Source organism: Trachurus trachurus, assembly GCF_905171665.1.
Source record: "Trachurus trachurus genome assembly, chromosome: 5".
Lineage (NCBI taxonomy): Eukaryota > Metazoa > Chordata > Actinopteri > Carangiformes > Carangidae > Trachurus > Trachurus trachurus.
The window spans coordinates 20,637,494-20,657,765 of NC_139896.1; the positions used below are offsets into that span (position 1 = coordinate 20,637,494).

General features: G+C 42.6%; 1 protein-coding gene across 1 annotated transcript in view; it reads left to right on the forward strand.

The window, feature by feature from the left end:
• Positions 1 to 20,272, forward strand: part of angpt4 (angiopoietin 4) — a gene marked incomplete at both ends in the record, with an annotated part of 39,255 nt that overhangs the window by 13,396 nt on the left and 5,587 nt on the right. Inside the window, 2 exons of the mRNA XM_083971577.1 lie at positions 17,635 to 17,790; positions 17,871 to 17,992. Coding sequence (XP_083827703.1) covers positions 17,635 to 17,790; positions 17,871 to 17,992 — 278 coding nt within the window. The remainder of the gene's footprint in view (positions 1 to 17,634; positions 17,791 to 17,870; positions 17,993 to 20,272) is intronic.

The following is a 20,272-nucleotide window of genomic DNA, read 5'->3' on the forward strand; positions in this document are numbered from 1 at the left end:
AATACAATACAATACAACAGAGAGGACTCCATGCCACCAGTGCATTTGATAATCAGGCGGTCTGGTCCATGCTTGAGTCTGGTTGAAACCTGCTGCCTGCAGTGTGAACACATGTCCAGTTGAGATGACTGAACACACACAGCAACACTTTGACATAATACATGCACAGCCTGCTACACACCCATAAACACAGAACCACGCACACACACTGGGGCGGGATTGGAAACCATTATTTTGCCATTACTTTGGTTTCCTCTGGGGGTCCTGTGATAAACATTCGCCGCTTTCAAAATGTCCTCAATGCTCTGATCCAAAGAAAATGTTGTGTTAGGTTGACGTTGTGCAGAAGGTGAACAGCAACACGTAAATATGTTGGAGCCGAGGTTTCAGCACCGAGTGTGAGACGCATGAGGTTTGTTAGGTGGATGGTCAAACTACTGAGTATCAGGTGCTGGTTGTTTCTTTAGCGGATCAAACACTATTTACTGTACGTGTGTAATTCTTCCAGGAACAGACGTGTCTTTACTAACACGTGTGACTCTAATCAGTTTAATCACAGACACTTTACATGGGCGTGTGTTTACTCCAAACTCCATACAGACACTTTACCATCCTCTACTTTGATGTGCCCCCACCCCACCCCACCATGTCCATGTTGTTTCAGTGCAGCGTTTCACTGCTACATGTGATTCAGTCGACCAACACTGGTTTACATTGAACAGTATATTTATATGAAAGCAAATCCCAAAGGTTTAGGTTTCAAAGAGACATTTATCACAGACTGTTCTATCGCTTCTGTTCAAAATCACAGATTGTCGGTCTGATATTGAACATATTCAGTATTTGAAGGAGTTTTTCTACTGCTACAGAGCTACGTAACGTTATTAGCATAACAGATATTTACTTGCTGGTGTTGTCAACAGCTTCAATCTTTGTTGTATGACACAAAAGGTTTGAACACGTCTGCAGAGCAGCACCTAGTCACTTATGTGTCTCGGTAGGTCAGACAATGACGAGGTCACCTCTCTGTTCACACAGAAGGTGTGCCCCGGTGTTCACACAGAAGGTGTGAACACGCGTTGTATCAGCATTACGTGTCTGTCTTTAATTCTCAGTCCAGGTTCCAGTTTGTAACTGTTGATCAGCGTTAGGACCTGAAGTGATCAATCAGAGCTGTGAGACTCTGCAGCTCTTCCCTCTCTGGACAGGCTGAGTGTTTTCATCTCCTCTTCAGCTCTCTCCCTTCACATGTGTTGGCAGGGTCAGGTTGGACTCTTGTTCCTGAACTTATCTGGCTGGACTCGGCTCTCATTAAACGTGTTGGACACTTTCACTATCGAGGTCCAACGAGCCAAATCGTCACTTTGGCTCGTGTTGAGAAGGAAATTCAAGTCAGACAAGCCAAACGTCCTCCTACACAGCAACGTCTGCAGTTGTCCTGCTCCAGCTGACTAAATTTAGCAGGAATCCAGCAGAGACATCCAGGAACAGTCACACATGTATCACCATGCAACACATTGCAGCCGCCACTGGGTTATCTGCTGCTTGTTTGGACCACAGCTACAGGTATTACCTGAAGCCACAGTTAGAAAGATCCTGACACCATCTGTTCGGTCAGTTCACTGTACCAGGATCTGAGTCTGCACATCGTCAGCTCACCCATGTTTGTTTTTACAGTTTAACACACCGAGACCTTTACAGCATCAAAAATAAGCAGCGTGAGCGGGATTCAGGCCGGAGGATGAATCACACAGCTGATTCACACGTCTCACATGGAACCAAAAGGAAACAGAGACGTCGCTTTATCCAGCTCATTGAAAATCTGGTCTCGGCTGATATTTATTTAGTTACAGTATTTGTCACTTAACAACATTGAAACACACATGGCTTTAACAGATTCACCTCAATATCAACGCCATCCAAGTCAGACACACCTGAGTCTGTTTTAGCTGAGGCTAGCTGAGGAAAATTCAATTTTTAACATCAGCTCTCCACTGATAGTGAATTTTCACAAACTCATGAACTCATCACTCATGAACTCATCATGCGTGTAAAGAGCAGCAGAGTAGTGAAACTCAACAGACCGCATAGAAGTGCTGCTGAGAAACTGATAGTTATTTCTCTGCTGAAAGCAGTTTTTAATTTAATTCAACATTTTTCCTAATTCTGTTTCTAAGAAATGGCACATTTTCCTGAAAACGTTTTATTCTTTAAAAATATTTTTAAAATTAAATTTCACTCTGTTTTACAGTCGATCCGTATCTTCACTTCTGTGAGAAAATATGTGAAAACATTTAGATGGAAGGTTTGTGAGGGGCTTTATGAAGTTGTTGTATCGATGTCAGTATTTTTGGATGAGCTCTGATACTCAGACTTTACATTACTTGTTACTGTTGAGTATTTTCAGTGCTTCAGCTCTGTGTGTTTGTTTATGTGAGCCTGAGAGAGGAATCTCTCCTCTTGGCCCAGTGCTGCTCTTTCCCTCTGAGCAGCCGGGTCAAAGCACTCAGGCCCAGTTTGGGGGAAGCCAGCACCATCTGAATTGCAAAGAAAACAGAAAATCCACTTCAGGCCCAGTCTTAACTTTAAGATAACACGTAATTAATCGGCTGGAATCTGCTGGCGCAATCAAATGTGGCCTTAACCCTGCATCTCTGTGTAATTACGAGTTAGGGACACAGAATATTGAAGCGTGTTGTGGGGGGTGGGGGTTGTGTGTGAGGGGGGGTGTTTCAGTCCGAGTTGCTCCACATGAACAAACAAGTGAGAGGAAGTGTTTACAGCTCGTCTGGGCAGAGACTGCTGAGTGATGTTGTGTACGCTGAGTTTCTGTGCGTATTGCAGGATGCTCAGTTTATTGATCTGCTCGTGGCACTTTGTGTTTCTGTTGAGGGGAAACAAACACGGCCGAGAGGTTTGGTGCCTGTGTTTCTCTCTGAGCGGCTCAGGGAGGTTGAGTCATGACAGTAAGTGTCAGTATCAAGTGGATGTTGAACCTGGAGCCTCGAGTGAAGCCTTAAAGGCACAACTCACCCAAACCACAAGGATTTCTGTAAATAAAAAACTAAATTGCATGTAAATAAAAACTAAAGACAGTACATGCTTGTTTTTTATGAAGTAATGAAAAGAGATTAAAGGACAGTTATGGTATTTTTTATCCTCGGCCTCCTGCTCTTTATTGAGGCCACTCAGACTCAGTTGAAACTAAAGGTTTCAAAACTTCAGTCACTCGTGTTAGTGTGACTAACAGTCAGAACATAAATGAGCCTCCAGGGTTTGTTATTGTGAAGAAACATTATCCCTCTTATTCGGGATTTCATCAAATCAGATCTCATTGTTCCAGTTTTCATAAGGACTGTTTATTTAGTGAACAAAAGTTTTGTGAAGGTTACCCAAGGTTTTCACTGATTCAAAATATTTTTCAAAAATTGTACTGGCGTCATCATATATAAAGGAACTGCACAAGCAAAATTGTCAGTTTCTCCTCCGGCTCCATGTGTGAGTGAGAGCTGAAGACCTGATTCAGCTGAAAACAGTTTTCAGTTGGGGTGGTGGAAATAATCAATTGAGCATAGTACTGTGATCTTTTGTTTGGCAATAATAAATCAATACAGGGATGACAAGTATTGATCTTTTATTATGTACATTGAAAACACAAATTGAAGTGTTTAGGACTAGAGTAGTTTTTTAAGAAGAATAAAAAATGTTTCATGTGAGATGAATAAACTGAGAACTTAAAATAAAATAAACAGATGTTTTCAATAACTTGCAGTTGCAAAAAGGGAATAAACCAAACTGAACCACAGTATGTTATTGCAAAACTCAGGATATTACAAAATGTTTAAAATCCCAGTAATATTGTATCATGACCAAAGTATCGTGATAATATCATAACATGAGGCCTCTAGTGATTCCCTCCTTTGTTATTCAATAAACTAACCTGCAAACACTACTCATGTAAACTGACTTGGCCAGTTTCTAATGCTGCTTTATGCCAAAGGAAAACAATGAGTCCAGCTGTTCTGCTCAGGAAAGTTTAAATTCATGATTTAAGTCTGAAATGGTTGGAACGAAGATGAAAGTCTGAGGTGAGTCATTCGCTCCAGGTCAGCTTCAATCTGACAGGTGCAATTTCCCCAAAGAAAAACTTCCTTCCTGCCGATTTAATGAAGTGAAGCGCCCACATCTCAGCACTCATTTGTTGTTTGATGGTATCTGTGTTTCCTCTGAGCAGGTGAGCACTCGGAGAGACACAGTGAAAACAGAGTGGTCTCTGACCAGCAGACCACCAACATCTGAGGGGGAAACAAGCCGTAAACAAGATGCCTCAGAGTAAACGAGTGTGTGGGATCACAGCAGTGATAATAGTTTCACAGGGACGCATGATTATTTAGCTGTCTGGATCTCTTCGAGCAGCGCAATCGACACTCAACCTCAGTTTACTCTGCGCTGATTGGTCAGTGGTCTTGGAAAGCTTGAACTCAAACCTCCCTTATCACATCAAATATAGGATTTTTCATCTGAAAGTTGTATTGACAGTTACATCCCATAGTTTCATTACATTGGCTGCAGGATTTTTAATCTTTTGTGATTCCAAACATTTGCATATTATGATTATAGGCTGTTCATAAAGATGGACATCACCTTTGTGACTCCACCCACAGGTTTCTGAAGCTCAGAAACTCTCCTATCCATTAAAGGTGAAAAACCCCCCCAAAAATATGCATATAGAATGAGCTGCTCCACTGTCGCCATCTTGGCAGCACCTGACTTCACCCAAACTACTGCACATCTGTCAGCAGGCCCGCTCCGCGCAGACACTTCACAAACTTTATTTTCTAAGGACAAACTAGATGTTGAATTTGTAAACAGTGACATGTTGGATATAAACACTAAACACCATATACTAATCCTTGTTTATAATGATTATTAAATTATAACCTAATAAATCTCTCTGCTTCTGTCCAGCCCGGTACAATCGCTGGTGTCTGTGGGTGTGTAGGCAGGTAGAACAACTGTAAACGACCTGGAGGTGATAAACTTAAGTCTAGCAAAAATAACAATCCAGTAAACAGCCACATCGACTCTTAAAGGGATAGTTCACCCAAAATTCAAATTTCACTCATTATCTACTCACCCTCATGTCGACTAAGAGTTGTGAGAATTTTCAGAGTCCTCCGTGCAGCAGTATTTGTCCATATAATGGTCGTGAATGGTGCTCACTTTTCTTCGTCCAAAAAGACACACCAAAAAACATCCAAATACCTCCATACTGCTCGTCTGCAATGTCCCTCTTGTATTGAAGCCCCAACATGAGAAATTGTTCCCCCGGTCAGTGCAAATCTGACACAGGAAGAGCAGTGAACTGAGACACTGGGAGCTTCCGCTACAAACAAGCTTAAAATATAGACTTATTTAATTTTTTTCGGAACAATTTCTCATGTTGGGGCTTCAAAAATGGGTGAAATTTGAATTTTGGGTGAACTATCCCTTTAACGTGAGAGCAGCAGCACACGTGTCCAGATGCAGATGTGTGTCGATGGTACAGGTGCCTGTGTGCCGTGGGTGGGACAGGCTGTGCAGTCCCATCACTCAATCTACCCCTACACTGTAGAGCGCTTCTGCCTCGATGCTGTGTTTGCTTTGTTCTGAGCCAAACGAGGCAGTGAGTGAGTGTGAGTTGTTTGGTTCAGAAGTATGCGCATTTGCAAAGAAAGCTGAACCGATAAGCAGGATCATTAAACAGGCGCGCAAACAGTCCCAAAGAACTGATCCACTCGATTCCCATCCCTATATCCTTCAGTGACTCTGCTCAGATTTTCTTTGCCGCTGATAAAAATCCAGAGCGGACACAAACTCACAGTTCAGCTCCTACAGAGGCAGCTTCAGACTCGTCACAGCCTCACTTGATCTATCCTGCAGAGACCCTCTTCACGCTGTGCATCGTGGGTACATGGTTTCTGCTTTACATCCAAAGTGGATCAACATATGTCCAGACCTGAATCTAAGCATTTACTGTAAAAGCAGCAGATTCAGACACAGTTTGGCAGCTGCTGCTTTTCTTTAAAAACGTTTCCTGGACAGTTTGATGGAGGTTTACAGCCTTCAGTTTACATTTACAGTAACACACACACACAGCTCTGTGGATCCTGGATCTGGACCACACGTGAATATGAGCACAGACATTGACAAGATAAGAAAGATTTAGTTTGAAACACCACAGCACACAGAGAACATGTGAACGAGAACTCATCTCGTGTTTGGCTCCCACCTGATTCTTGTGTTTTCTCAGGTCTGTGTAGGTCGTCTGGCACAGTGGGTGTTTCACATATGATAAAACCATCACTCTTAAAAGGACACTAAAGAGGTCACTCTGACCTTCAGCTATGTGTTTTGACAATTTTCATTTCAGAGTACATTTCTTCATCCCATTTAAAATCTCAGGTCGCCTCTAAAACCCAAGCATCATTTGAGAACAGTCTCCTAAAACCTGACGTACAGCGTCAGATCCGGAGGCCAAGAATCAAATCTGTTACTGATCTTATTACAGTGTTTCCTCAGGTGATTCTTTACCTGTGGCTAGTTGTAACACTGGCTCCTCCTCCTCCTCTGACATGTCTCTAACCCTGAGTCTCGACTAGCTGATTGGCATGTTCGCAGGTTGAAATCTTAATCTTCTAAGTCGTTATTGTTTTCTGTTTTTACTCCAGGTGACTGAACCCTCTTCAGTATCTCTCCTTTTACTCAGGGTGCTAGTGTCACAGAGAATAAATGTCCAGTCCTGTTAGTGTGAATTTCAGAGAATCACAACACGTTTTATCAGTCACGCGTTTTAAAAACGATCACATCTGGTCTGGTCTTAATTGATTAATATTAGTTTTGAACTACTGGTTCAAATACCATTTCAGGAAAAACATCTATGAATCTTGTCCCAGAGGAAAAGTCCAGGGCTGAATATCTGTCCCAGTTTGACCTTGCGCCCTCCTTGGTCTCTGTCTCTCTCCCTCTTTGCCTCTTATGGCAACGAGATTCTTTATTCTTCGCTCCTGTTGATCCACTGGAGGCCATTTCCCTTCCTGGGTGCAGCTATCGTTAGCTACTGGGAAAACAAGGGCTCTTTTCTGGCTGTTTGGGTTTTTCCTCTGTGGCATCAATCAATCAGACGTGCACAGTAAAAAACTGAGGCTTACAGAGAACCAATCACAGAGCTGACGGTGGAACAGGACACTGGAATCTGAATTCACCTCATAATGTCATGTTGTTACCTCAACATGATGAATAGACACATGACAGATGATCCAGAGGAGGAAACAGAGAGACGGACTGCAAGTGAGATTTACTGTATCTCCTGTCCTAAAGGCCACCAGATATGTTAGCCAAGCAGACAGGCTGCTATCAGCTGGATGGGGATCAAATACTCCTCCTCAGTGTGTGTGTGTGTGTGTGTGTGTGTGTGTGTGTGTGTGTGTGTGTGTGTGTGTGTGTGTGTGTGTGTGTGTGTGTGTGTGTGTGTGTGTGTGTGTGTGTGTGTGTGTCAGGCTGAGAGTGACTGGTGGTTCATTTTGTTTTCTAATCCCCTGTTTAAAGAGTCGTTTATCACTCTGCAGCTGTGAGGTGGCACTGTGGGAGATTTCAGTTGCCATGGACGTTGACAAGTGGAGGGCAAAGGGAGGACGGACTGAAAAGATGAAGGAGAAGGGAGAGGAGGTGGAGAGGAGAGAAAAGGGAGGGAGGCCAAAACATTGTTGAGAGGTGGAGAGAGTTTGGAGGGGAACGGAAAGGGGAGAAATCTGAAGAAAGACGGATGGAGATGAAGGTTGGTGGATGTGTGAAGGAAGATGGTGGGTGAGATATCAGATGAATAACAGATGAAAGTGAGGAGGTGTGAGCGGTAGAGCGGGTGATGTAGAGGAAGAAGGGGAGGAAGAGAGGGAGAGGTTCCCAGTGACTTGTGGCCAAGTGCCAGGCTGACCACAACCACGCAGGGCTTCTTGGAAAATCTCTTCTTGTTCTTTCTCATTCTTCTCTCTGACACACACACACACACACACACACACACACACACACACACACACACACACACACACACACACACACACACACACACACACACACACACACACACACACACACACACGCTGGCCTCGGGCCAAGCACCACAGGCTCTAAAGGGGCTCAAACATTCCCTTTTTATCAGCCCTAAAACGAGTGAACTCAGACTCTCTCTCCGCTCTGCTCCGTCCGTCCAGTTCTTTGGGGACAGCAGGTAGTCAAAACCAAAACTCTGATCAATATCACACATATGAATGTGTTCTCCTTAAGAGCTGTCGGGGAGATGTTTTTTTTTTTATTTAATTTTGAATAGTCCATGAAGAAAATAAGGAGTAATGGGAGTGCTGGACTCAAACCCATGACATTGTAGTTTACAGTTAACACTATTTTGAAACACAGACGTACAAATGTGCTGTTTGCCAGAGATTGATGTTGGTTGTTTAACAGGACCAATTTGAATGTTATTAAGTCTGACAGTTGATTAATTAAAAGTATGATGTACAAATTATTACTGTAGAAAGAAATAAAAAAGAATTATAAAAAAAAAAAAAAATTATTACTGTAACAGTTCTTGTTCCTGTGCAATGAACTATGGGATATATTATTATCAGTGTGTCACTCACACGTTGTAAATAAAGATTGGACGTCACCTCTGTGACTCCACCCACAGGTTTCTAAAGCTCAGAGTGAGCTGATCCACCATCACCATCTTGGCAGCGTCCGAATCCACCTCTAACTCTGAGTTAATCTGACAAAGAGGAGGAGCCTGTGTGGAGCCGAGACTTTGGTTCATGCTGGTTTGTGGCAAACGCATGTTCACCCACCTGTTAGTCAAAGAGGCAACGCAAAGATAGGCATCTTTATTTATATAGGCCAACGCATTTCATAACAAAAGGGCAACTCAGTGTGCTTTAGCTACATAAAGACAAAACATTTAATAGTAAGAACTGGAAACAAAAAAACAATAACTTTAGTGGTGAGTTCAACGGTCGTCATGAAGGAGGAAATTAGTTGTAGAGACCAAAACTGTTTGTACCAGGCTGTAAACATGCAAATCTATGGGGACTGACTCACTGTTGCAGACTCACTCTAGTGGTCAGGAGAGGAGCTGCAGCTTCATGTTTCAGCCTCACAGGTTGATGTTTGGAGTCACAAGTTCACTTCAACACTGAAAAAGCTGAAACATCTTTATGAGATAAGTATTTGGAGGTCGAAGGTGACTGTGTGTGTTTTGGGCTGGACTCAGGAATTAATAATTTTTACGCTGTAGCTCAGGCACACAGGGAGAGACTGTGACCATGTTTCCTGCAACGTAATTGGTCCGTGGAGTTATCCAACCACGTGGCGGTAACTCTAGTTCTTCATGTTTTACCAAACTAATTTCTGCCGCTGTCCATCATCCAGATCGTGACTCCGTCATCAAGTGGCGTCCTTCCAGCACCATCTGTTCAAACAGCGTTATGACAACAGTGGCCATTAATATGAAACACCAGCTTTATTTGTTGTCACAGTCAATAGATTAGGATCCAGGTGATGTTATGGATTAATCTGTCAGTGTCTGTGAGGTTTAATGAGTCCTTGTGGGAGGAGGGATCAGGAGGAGCCAGCGGTTTACCAAGCTCCATTATATTATATTATGTTCTAGTCCGACCAAACCTTTTAAAACAGAGGACCATGAACCTGCTGTGGGTCGTTTTCACACATGTTCGCTGAAACAGACGTCACTCAGCAGGACAGTTTATAGCCCAGAACTGTAGCAGCACTAAAACCTCATTTCTTACTCCTCTGGGTTTTTGTCCCTGGATCAGTTTGTCTGTTTTTTGTTTTGTTCTTCAAAAAGAAAGAGAAACCACATTACCTTTACAACTTTAACCCTCAATGGAGTCCAGTGGGATCAGGCTGAGAGAAACGGCATCATTGCAATATATGAAATTATTAAACAGATGTCGAACTCTTACTTTTAGTATTTACGTAAACTGAAGTTCCCTTGGCTCTGAAACCACTGATGCACTTGTAACTCACTTTGGATAAAAACATGTGACACATGACTAAATAATTGACCATTAATTCAACTTCATCATCTCAAGTTTAAGATTTTCAAATTGTATTATAAAACACGAGAATGAAATGGATAAAAGTTTTTTTTTTTTTTAATCATTCCCACAGCTGGAAACACAAAAATATAGAAATACTTCACTTATTCACAGACTTTATCAACCTGCCATGACTGCTCTGATTGATCATGTGATCGGACCGGTCATGTGACTTTTGGCTGAGAGTCAGATGAAGTCATTTAATTAATGTATCTCAGGGAGATTCTGACGAGTTTGATAAATAGGAACACTCACACACACACACACACACACAGATACCCACACTGTGCAGCACAAAAACAACAATGTAAGTCCTGCTTTTCATTGTATGCTTTAATGTGCATACACAAGTTCACTCACACACACACACACACACACACACACACTGTTGATTCAGCCCATCTGGTCCTGATTGTGGTGAGATGATTGAGATATTTGTCGTGGCTCGTTTGCGGGGGCGTAATAGGGACCCGTCACACATACACATAAACACACACACACACGTTATAGATGCATGTACTGACACACACTCACATTCTTCCACCCACTCAAACACAAACAGGCTGTGACAGACTGAGTGTCAGTGCTGGGGGATCAAACACACAACAGACGGTCAGCGGGTCGTTAGACTATAATATTTAGGTTAATGACACAACAGAGAAACTCAACGCCGTGATCTACAGTAAAGTGAGCTTCTCTCTTTTCTTCTCATGTGTTTATTTATCTCAGAGCTGTTGAAGCTGTTGTCACATTACCTCAGGTTCACGCCTGTGTTTGACATCAACAGTGGTGCTAATCTGTTCATCCATCTTCTGCATGATGAGTCAAAATCAGTAACTAGCTGGGTTTAAACAGCAGAAGGTCATTCATAGATTCATAGAGCTCATGGAGTGTAACACAAAGACCTTCTACAGTACATGTGTGGAAGATGTCATCCAAGTGCAGTGTAAATGAAAACGATTACAGGATTGTGGCGTCTGCAGTCATCTGTGAAACAGGAGCCTCCAGAGGAAACTCAGCCAGGTGCACAGATAGGCCACACCCTCTTCCTGTGAGGTCACAGTGCTGACCTCTGAACCCTGACCCTGATTCTAATTACTGTAAATATTGAACCTAATCAGAGTTTACTCTTTGTTCTGTGGTAGACATGAACATGGTTGCTCCACTAGAGGCTGATAGAGAAACCTCTGCTTTAAAGTATTTAGAAGAAACTTCCACTGTTTGTTGTTTGTTGGTTTCCTTCTTTAGTGGCCACAGACTAGTGAACCAGCCTGAGGAGAACATCCTGGAACAGGGAGAAGGTTTGATTTGAGTTTGGTACATTTTATTGGAGCCGTGTTGTTTGTGCTTGGCCCACGTCTGATGTGGAGTCCTGGTGTTGGCGTCCTGCAGGAAATGAAACAACATGAACAACTCTGCTGCTTTCTCACTCCCACCTCCGTCACAGATTTAGCCTTCCCGTAAAATGATTTAAAATGAGCTCAGCGCTTAAGCAGAAAGTGAAAGTTAGAGCTGCATCTGTTTTTAGTTTCATTCTCTAAAAAGCTAAACATGGACTGGACATGGATTTAAAAACACTGTTCAAACTTAGCAGGCAGGGTAGTGAAGAAAATAGTCACAAGAGCGCTGTAACTGAAAGTCCACAGAGTCCACACGCAGTGACTCTTACACAACCGAGGCTCACACTCTCCTTCTGCAGCCTTTTAACATAAATACACAACGGGTGAAGTGACTGTAGTCCCGTGGAGATTTTTCCATCGCACTCCCTGCAACGCACCAAAACAAGCAAGTGTGACATGCACGACACCACGGTGACCCGACGCCCTGCTGATGCTCCACTGACAGACGGGCAGGACCGATATCACCGACCTCTGATCAGCCACGTCTCTGATTCTGAACATTCGGTTTTCTACACTATCATAGAAATACAACAGTGTGGAAGGATCGAGCGAGAGTAGTACACTGCAAAAACGATTACCGTAGGCTAGCTAAAATATGAGGAAAACACCTTGACATTTGAGGAGAAAATGACTTAATACTTGTGAAATTATCTGTCCATGCAGCAAGATCATTTTACCTGACAAGATATTTCACAATAAGTCGGTTCTGTCTAGAAATAACTTGGCTCTGATCAGTTTTATACGTTTAAAATAAGTAGAAAATGCTGGTTTTTAGATCAAATTTGATATTAGACTTGCCTCAGCAGAGTAATTTATCACAGGACTGACACATACACACAAACAACCTCGCATACTCAAATCAAATTCACATTTATGGACAAGTTAGAATCACCAATCAGCCGTGTGTGAATGTTTTTCGACTCTCCCAGGAACAGGAATCTAGCCAAGAACCGTCTTGTTGTAGGCAACAGCACTGCACCGCCGTACACTTCTGACCATGTTCAAGGTTGAATAGGAGAATGAGCAGAATACCGGCATCATGATCAAGATACTGTAGGGATTGCAACAACAGAAGAAAAAAACAACAGTCCGTTGCCATACAGTACCATTGTTAAGTATAACATGTTGCTAGGGTCACCGCTCTGATCAGAGTAGCACAGAGAAGACCAACGCAGGATATTTCCTACCTTATGTTTCATTTTTACCTTCATTAAACAGCTTCGGACTAATTGTGATGTTAGTTGAATGACTTAACTTGTAACTTGTTACAGGGAGAGTGGAGGCTCCTTCCACATCGTGGCTGAAAACCAACTCTGCGATCAGACTGAGCCTCTGACCCGGTGTCACAGCTCTCATCTCGGTGGCACTGCGAGTCCGCGACACAAACACGCCCTGTAAACCGTAATCTCTTGTTTATGACAGATAAGACATGCATCATAACATGCATATGATAATCCATCAATACACCGATTGATTATGAAAGGCTTCATTGAAAACAAATGCACACGACGGGGAGGAGGCTTAGCAAAACAGCGGAGAAGTGACCCCCAATGCCGGCTACTGGCTGGTACGATGTAAGGAGGAAGTCATTGTCGAACCCGTCAAAACTTCTTAAATTAATTAATTCAGACTAAGTATAATTTTTTATGGAAAAGCAATACTTATTATACGTATTCTGCAACCCTCTAAACACCCTGTGGATGTATTATTTTTGAAAAATGTAGCTTTTAATAAACATTCTCCATATTCAACCTTTAAATAATTCTGAAATCAATTAAATTCAGCCAGAATAGTTCATATCATATTTCCAGATCCATGATTTTAATTTATTTGTGCTCAGCAGGTGGAGTGGTTACCCACTAATCAGAGGGTTGTTGGTTCGATAACCAACCTCCAGTCCACATGTCCAAGTGTAACTGGTAAAATACTGACCCAATAAGAGATTTGAGCAGTTGATTGGACTAGAAAGATAATAGAGATGCAGTCCATTTCCCATATTCCCCACTAATGTAATGTTTGTCAATGTTTTAAACGATTCATTTTTTAATCTACTTCTTGTTTGTTGATGTGCAGCGACCAGTCTGAGCTCTGAGCTCTATGTTTCTAAATTATTCCCACACACAGTGAATGTGTTCAGGCTAAAACTAGGTGTTAAATTACTCCAATATCCAATAAAAGGTAAGAATCACAGCTGCCGCCCACGCTCAACCCGACAGCAACACAGACATGATGTTATTGTATATTCCCCAGGAGGCACATGTGTTAAATGTCTGGGGCAGCAGTCTGGTGTTTTAGAAAACACCTGTCAGGAGATGTGGTGAAGATGGAGCATATGGAGCGTGGGGAGTGAAAACAGAGGGTCAGTGTGACGACGTCAGGAATGTGAAGAAACACAGCTTCCTCATCATCTGCATCTGTGACACATGAAGGAGGAAGGTTTTACAATATGTGTGGGTACGAGCAGGTACGAGAGGTTCTGTGTAAACTGAAGGGAAATAGCATTAATGTTAGACATAGTGAGAACAAGGAGAAATATATAGTCTGAGATCTGATCTGATCTGAGATCTGATAGGAAACACAAACTTCTCCATCTCCAACCCTAACACTATCACCTGTGGTTGAAACGGGGTCAGCAACAGAGAAATACCGTAACTAAATAGCTACACTCAACAGCCTTACTTACTGTAACTGCAACTTACAGACATGAAACTGCTGTTGTAGTGAACACATCCACTCCATCACAAAGCTGATGACAGGAGGAAGTTAAAGACCAGATGCAAAGACACAATGAATCTCTGCACAGCTCAAGATAAGAGAGAGAGAGAGAGAGAGAGAGAGAGAGAGAAAGGATCTGAGGCTGATGGAGAAAAGTAAAACAGTTTCAGCGCAGCCAAGCTGAGAAACCAAGCCCGAGGCTGTCTAATCGTTCTGCTGCCAGAACATCTGGACTCTAATATTAAGAGACACAGAGGTGATGGAACAGGCTCAGCAGCTCTGCTCTGAAACACAGTCACTGTGCCCGAAGCAAGAAGCTCTCGGTTCACCTGTCAGACTGTTTCACCTGTGGACATGAGCTCCGGGTAGTGACTGATAGAATGAGACCATGAGGCTGAAATGGTTTCAAACTGAGTAATAGAGCGAGGAGCTCCGACACCAGGAGGAGGATGTCAACGATGTGATAAGGATCCCTGATAAGGAGCTTCAACCTGCTGCAGGCCGAATGTCCTGGACCTAAACCCTGGATGAGAGACTTGAAACTGAATTCAATATTGCGTGAGCTTAGAATTATAAGGTTCTATCTCCGTGTAGGGTAGTTCCGAGATATTGAGCATCAAAGTTCCAACTCGGCTTGTGTTTTGGTTGATAGAACCTTTGTATTTTATGAATAACTAATCAAAAAATGTTGAAAATTTAAAAATAACACCACACAGGCATTAACAGACCACTAATGGATGATATTATGGAAAAAACCCAATTTTGAAAAAAATTGAGATAGAACCTTATAATTCTAAGCTCACGAACCAGCTGATGGAGCTAGGTGATCAGTTGGATGAATTCATCCTGAGGGGAACATGAACGTCTAAACCAAACCAAGGAGAACCAAAATCATGATGTTTTCTGGAGACAGAGGAGACTTTTACATCCAGTAGCCGTGGACAACCAACACTCGTTCCCACCGAAACATGGAATAAGACGCTGGTCTCGGTCCTGGGCTTCAGTCCTCAGTCCCTCAGAATCCAGACCACAACACACTGTGCACTTGTTACCCTAGATCTCTATCGGTGCTACTTGCCTGTGCGTCAGCCTTGTTATCGGGACATTCGGTGACCCCCTGCCCCTCCCCCTCCCTCATTGCCCCCCTCCCTCTGTGAAGTCACACAGAGGGCTCGATCACAGCGGAGCCAACATGTGGTTTGAATTAGCATCTCAGAAACAGGCCTCCATACGTGGGGCTGCCTGCGTCCCCCCAGAACTCGGTGGTCAGGCCTCGCTTGTGTCCTTCATGTGTGTGTGTGTGTGTGTGTGTGTGTGTGTGTGTGTGTGTGTGTGTGTGTGTAGCTTTAATCCTACAGCAGGAAGTAAGGGTCAATTAAAGAGTCAGCACATTGTGTCTCCAGAGACTCAACAAAAAATAAAAATAAAAAGAACCTGTTGAACTTTGATTTTCTTGTTTCTTTCAATTATTCTCATGTAATCTCTTGTTTATCCTTTCCATTGCTCTCTCACAGGGAGGACTATTTCTAAGTATATAGATTTGTTCGTACTGTATGCTGTATACTGTATTCAAAGCAGTGAAGCAGTTATTCCTCACGCTTACTGTGCTGCAGTCAGGTGGAGGTTGAGCCTTTCATCAGAGTTTATCTGTGTCTCATCTCAGGAAGCAGAAACCAGCGGCAGCTCGTTCCAGACGTTTTCTCTCTTTGATTATTTGATTAACGTCTCGCTGCGTCACAGCATCTGGTTTTTCCAGGTTTGTACCAGTTTACAGACTCACACTGAATCTCTGCCTGCATCCATGGCCGCACTGATCTGTATCTGGCCTCTTGTTCTCTGATTGAACAGAGCGAAGGCTGTTTAATGTGAAGTGAAGCAGACTAAACATAACCACACTGCAGTAACTAACTGCTCGGTCAAGTGAGGAACAGTGAACAGGCATGAAGGACGATGACTATGATAAGTCAGTCAGCAGAGATAACATCAGCTTCAAGGAATAAAACAATGAAAACATCATGTTGGTGAAAGTCAGGATCAGTCTGAAACATGAATCAGAGGGATTCAAGCCTTCACCTCATCGTCTTCATCACAGACACTTCAGTTTGGCTGAGAACTAAGAAATTAGTGATTATTGTTGGTCTGGATCCATGATGCAGTTGAGCTCTTTGCTCAGCATCAACTCTCTGTTTACTCTTTCAACAACTCCATCACCTACAGTAAATCACCTGAGTCCTCCTGAGTCCTGGTCCAAGCACAAGTGACTGATTTTTACTGGAGTTAAAGTTCTTGAGAAGTGGATTTTAAATATGAAGAAGAATCAAAGGTCAACTTGGCATTGTTTTGTTCCTCATTTACAGAACCTGCAGAACCAGGAGACTTAACAGCCTGTAGCAACGTCTGCAGCCACAAACCCCAAAACACAACTGAATCAACAAAAGTACAGATGTTGTTTGTCTGAGCAAACATCAAAACTAAACGAGTCCTAGTCTGTCTGTGACATTGAAGGAACGCATCTTTAGCAAACAAAGCTTTGTTAGGACATGGTCATGCTCATGGTTTAGGTCATGCGTCTCTCTTACACGAGAGACGTTGGCTCTGATTTGTTTGTAATCTGTCACAGGCGCATTCAGTCACCGGCTAAAAGCTCTGCTTCAAAGTAACAGTCCTTTATTGTCTTGAAGTCTAGCGCAGTAAAAGTCTGAGGTTCAGTCTTGGTGTGAGTACAGATACTAGAGAAGCATACTTCAGTACAGTAAGTGAAAGTATGTGATTGGCACTTAGCTCCAGAGTGATGTGGGTGTCGTGGCCTGAACTTTCCCCCCTGTGACTCATCAAACAGCCTCACTGGTAACTGGTCGTCCCGCTGGGGCCAATCTGTTTGTTGGTGCAGTGATATATTTATCAACTCCCTGTGCTTCTCAGTGCCATGATATCCTGGGGACGTGGAGCTGGAGGGACGAATAGATGGATAGATTATTTATTTGTCGGGGGGGTCAGAGGTCACGGCATGGCAGTGCGAGTTGGCATCGGCTGATATTCCCAGAGATGGAGAGACCTGCGTCTTTATATACCAGACCTCAGACCTCCTGTCACGTTTCTGCAGAAATGTTGGATCTGGTGAACTTGATGCACTGAGTGGGTGGTTCAGAGCTTCAGACTCTGGAGAGAAACAGTAATGTAACATAACATGACATGACATGACATAACATTGATGTTTGCTCCAATTCATCAGTGCATTTTTAAATGATATTGGTACTGATGCGTTTATGTTGTTTTTGTCAACAGGATTTTTAACATGAATTAATTATGGATGCACATTGTTTTTCTTTCCATAATCATCTTTGTTCTTTCTGCTGTCTGTGTTTTGTCTGCAGTTGGAGAGCTTCGTGCAGAAGACCCTAAGACGAGAAACCTCCAACATCCCGTCACACGTGGTCCACAACCAGACAGCCACCATGCTGGAGATCGGGACCAACCTCCTCACGCACACGGCCGAGCAGACCCGTAAACTCAGCGTGGTGGAAGCCAAGGTGATAGAGTTGCCTCTCCACACAACACTGGTCACTGTTGATGCTGATGCTCGGTGTCTGACCCTGTACACTTCCTCCAGGTGCTGAACCACACCTCCAGGATAGAGATCCAGCTCCTGGAGAACTCGCTGTCCACCAACAAGCTGGAGAAAGAGCTGCTGCTGCAGACGTCTGAGATCAGTCGGCTCAGAGACAAGAACAGGTAGAAAAACAATCACCTCCACCTCAGCGTGACATTACATCATTAGATCAGATGCCTCTGACTTTAGTTTTAAAGGGATAGTTCAACATTTTGGCAAATTGGCCCATTGCCATAATCCCTATAGTCTTAGCAGTAGGTTCGTTACCTTTATTTGTCGGTGTAAGATGTTTTTAGAATGGCGGAGCAGAACCGCGAGCTGCTCAGAGCTACACTACAGAGGCTAATTGGCTCTTGGTTTCCCTCATCAAACTCATCAAATACACAATCCAAAAACTCCAAAACGCTCTCGTGGACAAGTTGTGACCTGAACATTCACCACGCTATGAGATAATAATGGAACGTAATCAGCGGTTTTGCATAAATTTACCTCTTAACTCCGTTTTGGAGTTGTTGGATTGTGCATTTGATGAGTTTGATGTGGGAAACCAAGAAATCCCAATAGCCTCCAAAATGTTGAACTATCCCTTTAACCAAAGATCAGTGGTCATCAAGTCACACTCTGCTAGCTAACTTGTTTGGTTTGTGATGTAACAGGTCAGCCTAAACAAGCTGAAGTCGGACAGACATTATCAATAAATGGATTTCCTTTCTTGTGATTGTTACTGGGAGAAGGACAGTCGTCCAATGGCTTCGTCACCACAGCAACACTTGACTCTCCATGTGAACATGCTGAGTGTAATACAGTACAGTAAGGGCAAACTTGATGAGCAGTCATCAAATGATTTATCACATTTAAGATGAATTCACAATAGATCTATTTTTAGACTTCACTTTAAAAAAAATCTTAAGCATCTAAAGTTGCAACTAACATGTGAGATTAATAATAATAGTGATGATGATAATGGTAATAATAACACAGTAACTCTTTAATACAGTGATTGCTGTAAAAGATGCTTTGAAGCAAAATGGATGAAGAAGTTGAGTCTGAGAAACAGATGTTCAAATATCAGTGAAACATGTTTTATTTTGTCAGTAAACGTCAAAGCGAAAGCATTTTTACATTAATCTTCAACCTCAGCCTGAAACTTTCAGCTGTTTGATAAGTGTAGATGACTTCCTGTAGATCACCTGTGTCTTTTTCAGGCTCATTAACATATTCCCGCGATGTTTCCCCAGAGAAGTATGAACGCTGAAAACACTCTAGTGACCTCTGACCCCCAGTAGAGCCGCCCCTCCGCGGAGGCTTATCAGCATTTCACAACTGAACACTGAGAATCAGTGAAAAACAAGCAGCTCGTTACAGACCATGGAAAGTCGTTGACAGCTGCTGCTGCCAGACGCCAATATTTACATTCACAATATTTTCACCATTTTTCATTATGACCTGAAGTTGGACGTCGAGCAGTGAAACATGTACAATAATTATCACTAACAGATACAGTACAATACAAACAGAGAAAGTGTGTGTGTGTCAGTGTTAATTTTGGCACCTGATTTAAATTTACCTTTAATTTTAGTCACAAAGCTAAAGAGATTTTATTCCAGTTTCAATTTTCATGTCTTTTAAGTATTTGAGGCTCATCTGAGCCTGTGTTTCTCTCATCTCTACATGACCGTAACCAAGCTCATCTCATGGAGAAATACATTGCGTGATGCTTGACATTTAAGTCTTGGTTGAAATGATACTCAACGTCGTGTAGTTTAATAGAGTAAACAGGCAAACAACAAACAATAGCAGCTCCTGCAGCAAAGCTGTGTAACTTGTGATAATAAAAACTACTGTGCAGAGCCATAATCACTGAGTTAAATGTATATGTTGCTAAATAAACTTGAAGATTGCATTTTTATTTCATCTTTATTTGATCAGTCAATCGATAATCATAATGTCATTAATATCATCAGTACACTAATAATAAAGATAAGAATAATAAAGATTTTAAAAGTACAAGTCTGGTCTGAGGACAGTTTGAAGTTCACTTCTTTTAAATGAAACCAGGATGTCTTCACAACCAAGAAATAACACCACACACACAAACCACAGCGATCAGTGACTCCCCATCAGTCACATCAGGCCACAGGACGCTGACTCGTTCACACACAGGTCACCATGATGAAGTCATCAGAGGGGTTAAGGGTTATGATGATGATGTGACCACAGTCTCACCCACTGAGGCAAAGCGATGTCACTCAAGTGTGACACAGCTGTCTGACAGGATCTCAGGATTTGACTTCACTACATTTTACTTTTTGTTTATTTAACTCTGAGACCTGTGGTTCATTCTGAACAGTAATGAAGTTGATATTTACAGCTCGGATATTTTAAGTGTAGGTGGTTTGTTT